A 6,645-nucleotide genomic window follows, 5' to 3' on the forward strand; every position below is an offset into this window, starting at 1 on the left:
GTGGCCTGATTGGGACTCAAATGTGAGACCCTAATTTTGTCTACATCATAGTTTATCTACATTATATTTTCTCTTCTGGGACCAGAGGCCATGAATTAATAATTAAAAGTTAAAAAAATAAAAATAATTCAGTGAGATTTGAGGAGGCAGGCATGTCATACTCTTGATAGCAGTTGCTGTTTCCCCTGGTTTACTCTGGTCCCTTAACCACAGGTCACGTTGGGAGATTTGTCTTTTTTAAATAACCATTTTGAAATTTTTCGCACTGTACTCTGATCACAATCATCATTTCCGTGATGATTTCATCCATTTACTATTGTTAATTATCATTCCTGAAACAAACTTAAAACCTCTAATACTTTTTTAGATTTTTGCCCGTTTATTTTCCAGCCCTTTGCCTCTTCTATGTTTTTACATAGTCACCATTGATGTAGATGCTATTTTGTTCGATGTTTGACCTCAGCATTGTACCATAAAATATTTTTCCCTGTATCTGAATAGCCTTTGCTTTGGGAGGTATGTTTTATATTCTTTTTGACTCCTGTCAGATCTTACCCAGAGCTGGAGTGTAACTAAATGCTTCCTGGTTTGAATTTGTGAAAAATTTGCCCTGACTTAGGAGGGTCACAGCTGAAACCTGTCCTGCTGGCAGACGTTTCTGAACAGAGCTTTCCATGAGCCCACGCGGAAGCTGTGAGCAGGAGCAGGTTGGGTTTCTGCTGCATGGTCAGCACTGTTTTTATGTGAACATTTTCTTGTTGCATCTTTAAAAAGAAGAAATCTACCTTGAAGCCAGCCAGACAAGAGGACCCACCCGGTGTTAATGGTGTAGTCAACCTGGCATTCAAGCAATTTGGGCTTTTTCCTGGATTTTCTTTCCCTGTAGAGATCATAGAGGCACTCTGGTATGACTCAGGCTATTGGGGGCCTAATGCCAAAGCAGTAATGACAAAAGTAACCATAAACGTATAGGGGACCCTACCTGTGGGCCAGGCACCATGTTTGGCTCTTCACAAGCATGGTTCCATTTAATTCCTAAATTCTGGGAGGAAGAGGGTACTATTCCCCCATGAGACACAGAGAAACAAAATAGCTTGTCCAAAGTCATATGGTTGGTTAGGACCCTAGTCTAGCTGTGTGACACTTAATCACTGTGTTATGTTCCTTTCTGCAAGTAAGGCAAGAATTAAATCTGTGAAACATTGGGTATATAAACTGATCTGCTTTACATGAAGCTTAGGAGAGAATCCTCCAGGATCTGGTGACATAGAGGCTTGAAAGACTGCATGAGAAAGAGTGTAAAGTTTGGCTAAGTGTGTTCTCGATGTGTGAAACTTAAATGGCACGCAGTGCGAGGAATGCTGGAAGGATTTTGCATGTGTGACACGTGTGGCATTTTTTTTTTTTTTAAGAGACAGGGTCTCACTGTGTTGCCTAGGCTGGAGTGGAGTGGTACGATCATAGCTCACTGCAGCCTCAAACTCCTGGGCTCAAGCGATCTTCCTACCTCAGCCTCCTAAGTAGTTGGGACTACAAGCCCATATTATTACCACACTGAGCTAATTAAAAAAAAAAAAATTTGTAGAGATGGGATGTCTCTATGTTGCCCAGGCTGGTCTGGAACTCCTGGCCTCAAGCAATCCTCCTGCCTTAGCCTCCCAAAGTGGTGGGATTACAGGCTTGAGCCATTGCACCCAGCCTGAGTGTGTTTTTAAAATGACACTGGATCTCTAACAGTAATTAGCAGTTTGGGTTGCTATTTGAGTCAAGAAATGGTAACATGTTGGTTGAGGTGTCGATTTTGCTGTGGTGGTTTATTAAGTAGCATCATAAACTGTTAACCATATTTGCCCTCCTTTGTATGACCGATACCCCCATGTCACTGAGATGGAACTATGGCGCCCTCAGGGATGGGTATTGTGGTTCTTATTTTGGAAGTTCCTCAGTTGCTTTAGAGCAAAGGATGGAATGGTTCTGTTCACGCAGTTTTATTTTATCTTTCTCTTTAGGATTTGGTCAACACTGGACTCAGCACTTTCTTTTTCTTTATTGCTTCGATTGTACTGGCTGCTTTAAACCACAAAACAGGAGCCGAAATTGCTGCCGTGGTAAGTGAACTCAGATGGTTAACACACAGGCTGGTCATGTACCTCCTGTGGCTTACTCTCCTCTGCCCCTGGTGTGCGTCCTGCTCATCCTCCTCCTCTAGCCTTTTCTCTGCTAACGATGGCGTTCCCAGGCCAGTGGAGGTCCCAGGTCCTCAGTGCTGCAGTTGTCAAAGTGTGGCCCCCTGAATAGCAGCCTCAGCATCACCCAGGAACCTGCTAGAAAGGCAGTTCTTAGGCCCCACCCCAGAGCTACTGAATCAGAAATGTATTTTTGCAAGTCCTCTGGGTGATTCAGACGCACACTCAAGTTCGAGAACCCTTGTTAGTCTTGTTTTCAGCAGAGTTCTGAATGTCTGTGAATGATGTTGCTTTTAAAAGCCCTGTGGGGAAAGGGGGGATCTTAAGAAGAATGCAGTCGTGACCCCATTTAGCAGCCACAGGACATTTCCACTCTTCAAGGTGAAATGCCATGGGGCTTAGGGACAAGATAATGTTAGACGTTCCCTCTCCATACCCTGCATTTCTATATTGTTGTTTTGAAATTAGAGACAGGGTTTCACTGTGTTGCCCCGGCTGGATTTGAGCTCCCGGGCTCAAGTGATCCTCCTGCCTGGGCCTCCTGAGTAGCTGGGATTACAGGCACGTGCCACAGTACCTGGCAGTATTGTTCTTGATTTACAAAGAACATGTATCAGTTCTGTAATTGGGGGAGATTAAAAGGCTTATGAAAAATATTAAACTAGCTGCTCTCCCAGGTGTTACTCAGTAGCTTCATCCATCCTTATCGAGTAATGAAAACCCTGCTGCTGCTCGCGCTGGAGCTGCCCAGGGGAGAGGCAGCCGGGCAGCAGGTTGCGGTGGGGGCTGTGATTTGGAATGTCCACCCTGTGGCCTGATTGGGACGCAAATGTGAGACCCTAATTTTGTCTACATCATAGTTTATCTACATTATATTTTCTCTTCTGGGACCAGAGGCCATGAAGGTACTGTAAAAGAGGTACTTTTGTGATTTATTTTTTAATTAATTGGTCCAAAATACTTCATAGGAAGCCTGAGGCTGTCTTTAGGTCAGGCAGGAATTTCTGTGGGTCAGCTGTGGTGTGACAGCCACACATCCAGCAGGGCTGGGGGACAGGGCAGAGCTGGAGAGGCTGCACATGGCTTGTGTCACCAAGAAAGCCGCGTAGGGCCGGGTCACGTGCCTGAGGACTAACCGAGCTTGTGTGTTTCAGATATTTGGCTTCTTGGCAACTGCAGCGTATGCGGTGAACACATTCCTGGCAGTGCAGAAATGGAGAGTCAGCATCCGCCAGCAGAGCACCAACGACTACATCCGCGCCCGCACGGAGTCCAGAGACGTGGACAGTCGCCCTGAGATCCAGCGCCTGGACACGTGAAGACCTGCCAGGGTCCTCCTCCCTCCCGTCCCTGCACCCGTCTCTCCGTCAAGTTTTCTTTCCCTCATCACGTCAGATTTTCATGTGATTCAGCTGAATTTTGTCCTCTTTGGTAAAAGTTCATTTGGGGAAAGGGTCTCCAGGGTGGCCCAGTGGGCGGGTCCCTGGTGGGCTGGGGAGGCCCACATTCCCCAGCATTCGGTGGCCGTGGGAGCAGCTGGCCTCATTGACTGCCCAGGTCCACCTCAGGTCTTAACTGTTCCAGAGCACAGGCTTCTGACTCTGAGCCACCCTGTCATGTGTATTTGTGACGAGATTTTGGATTTAACGGGGCTGCTAAGAGGGAGAAAATATCAAGGAATGAAGTACAGGGCTAGAACGGTCAGTCAGTGGCGGTTCTCGGGCAGCCCCGCCACACGCTCTAGGTCAGTGCTGAGTGTGGCTGCCGGGTCGACGCTGCTCTCGTCTTCTGTGCCCGGGAGGCAGCCAGCACCAGCCCGAAGGCCACGTATGACCCTAAGGGCCTTGCGGTGGATGTACCGGTGGAGCCCTTTGCTGGGCCTGGACTTTACGGGGCTGGGGAAAGCTGGTGTCCTGTGAGCACTGCTCCATGGGACTGCTGACTCATGGGAGGGTGACCTTTTGTTTCCTACCCTGCTGAGAAATCACTTGATTCTTCCTTAAATGAATCACATTCCTGAATCCCAGATTCTTCCCCAAGAATATGGGGACCATCTTGTTTTTCAGTTTCCTGCCTACCGTAATTACTTTGAGGCTGACTTGCAGATTTTCTATAAGTTTACCTTCTCAGGTAAAAGCCATGAAAGAAACACGTCCATTTCACCAGCCAAAGCACTTGCCCGCTTGCTGGCCCCGTGGACCGCAGGTGGGAGGTGTGTGTGTTCCAGATCAGCGCACACAGGCACCTCTGGTTTAGGGATGCGTGCTCATTTCCTCAATGCCTGAGGAGAGTTCTAAAGTGATTCTCAGTAGATTTGTCAGGATTTGGAAATACTTGAATTTGCACCAGGACACGTCCCTTCAGGAGGCATTAATTGCCACTTCGGGTGCCTCAGCGTCATGACCATGAACATCAATCTTGGAAGTTGTTGGGGAAAATCCTAGTTACTTAAGGTCTGATTGACTCTTGACAAAGTGAGGATTTTTGCTTGTGGTGAATGAGTTAAACGAGCCCCTTTGATGCTGTAGTTTGTTTTTTTTTTTTAAAACTAGAGATTAATTATGTCTTTTATGGAAAAATTGTTTTGTCGCGTTTTCACTCTTCAAACTGCTTTTAATGTTTACAAACCTCACTCTAGCTCTAATATTTGTGGTTAGCCCTCACCAAGGAAAAAACACTGCTGGCGGGAGGATCTTGCAGTAACGTGGTGGATCCCAGGATGAACGAACATTTACGGCTATAGCGGTGCACTGTGTAGTAAATAACTCAGAGGGGCAGGGGGAGCGTCCCCTCACGCACATGTGGCATTGCATTCTTCAGAACAGAGCAGCCTGTGATTTCGGCGGCGGTCAGGCATCACTGCTAGGCTGAGGATTCTACAGGAAATGGTGCTGTGCTATCTCTGAAGGGCCGGGGTTCCAGGTTAGCGCCCTCGACTGAACATCCAGTACAGTCTGAGTTCTGCTACAGTTCCCGCCCAGGTTGCGTGGTCAAGCGCCATGTCTGTGTTGGGGGCCTCCCCTCGTCTCCCACAGCGAGGGCAGCTAGGCCTGGTCACAGCTGGGTGTGCTGCCAGCAGGTCTGACAGAGCCCTCTTCCCATCTGTGTCGTGAGTCAGTGTAAGTCATGCTTCACAAACTTCGAACTGGTTCTGTGTAGTGATTTGGAGGGAGATTATGACATCTGGATTTTATCTGTTCATTTATATATTTATTTCGCATTTGTTGAGTGCGTGCACATAGTCAAAATTGGGCTTATCTCCCTTTGAGAGTTTCATTTAAAATAAGGCCACAGAGACTCAGCCTTGCATTAAATGGGGCCCACTAGGAAGGACCACCCTGTGCTTTAGCAGAAATCTGCTGGGAATCATGTTACTTGGCCTCAATAAAAGGCCACCTTTGAAGTGAGACTGAAAACAAGAATCCCATTCAGGCAGGATCGTTGCCCAGGTTTTCCCACGTCGCTTCAGTAAACCCAGTTTATCATCTGTGCAAAGGAGACAGGTGATTGGCCGCCCAAGGATGTGTTTTCAGCTGCAAGAAATAGTTCTGAAGGCCACTGAAATGGTAAATGCCGAAAGATGATAGAAAGCGATGACATCTCACGCCACAGAGTGACTTAGTTCATTTAGATCTGGGTGATAGACGCTTTGGAATTATTTATGTCCCTGTAACTATTTAATATCTTTATCCTTTGCGCTGTGAGGCTCCCCCATGGTTTTTGTAAATGTATCTCCTCGTATTTAACTGGCTCCCACTAGACCCACAGGTGTCCGGGGACGCTTTCTAATTGGCGTAATTCACAGTATCACATCCTGCCACTGCAGCGCGGTGAGGAAAGTTCTGAAGGGAGCAGGTCTGTCTGTGGTGACTGGAAAGACACCTGTATTTTTGTCATGTTGCTTCTGTGCACAAACAGAAGACAGTCTACATTTACAGGCCTTAAAATGACCTCTTTGCAAATTGAAGGAAGCATTTTTGCCTTTAATAGTTCCAATGTTGGTTTGGTTTGGGACATTTGAAGGCTGAAGCCACCTTAGTTTTTCTCAGTTTTCTGGTGGGATGATACTGATTTTCATAGTTTGAGCAAAACTTGAAGGGAACTGCAGCTGCTGTGTACATTTGGAGTTGTTCCTGGAGGCTGTACAGTTGAAACCCTCAAGCATTTGGTGGAACCGCTGGTGGTTTTCGATGGAGGCAAACATTGACGTCCTCAGAGAAAGTTTATTTTGGCACTGATTTGGTATCTTTTTTTTTTTTAATCCCTTCTGATTCTCCTTGATCCTCCCTTCCCACTGCTGAAGGCATGCAGGGAAATAGCTTTTCCCTGTCACACAGAGAGATTACAATCATGAAAGCCTAAAGACACTTGCTGGCCCCTTATAAAGCCAGAAAAGGGCAGACTTGCTTACAGATTAAAATCTCATCGGAGCAGTTTGATTTAAAGTGAACTGCCATCC

The 6,645-nt window shown here is 46.7% G+C and overlaps 1 protein-coding gene across 1 annotated transcript in view; it reads left to right on the top strand.

Annotated features, from left to right (window-relative positions):
• Positions 1-3,549, top strand: part of CMTM4 (CKLF-like MARVEL transmembrane domain containing 4) — a 50,393-nt gene extending 46,844 nt beyond the window's left edge. Inside the window, exons 3-4 of the mRNA XM_012660619.1 lie at positions 2,010-2,108; positions 3,341-3,549. Coding sequence (XP_012516073.1) covers positions 2,010-2,108; positions 3,341-3,505 — 264 coding nt within the window. The 3' untranslated portion in view covers positions 3,506-3,549. The remainder of the gene's footprint in view (positions 1-2,009; positions 2,109-3,340) is intronic.
• Positions 3,550-6,645: the final 3,096 nt, after the last annotated feature.

Source organism: Propithecus coquereli, unplaced genomic scaffold (assembly GCF_000956105.1).
Source record: "Propithecus coquereli isolate 6110/MARCELLA unplaced genomic scaffold, Pcoq_1.0 Scaffold67, whole genome shotgun sequence".
In the NCBI taxonomy this organism is placed as follows: domain Eukaryota; kingdom Metazoa; phylum Chordata; class Mammalia; order Primates; family Indriidae; genus Propithecus; species Propithecus coquereli.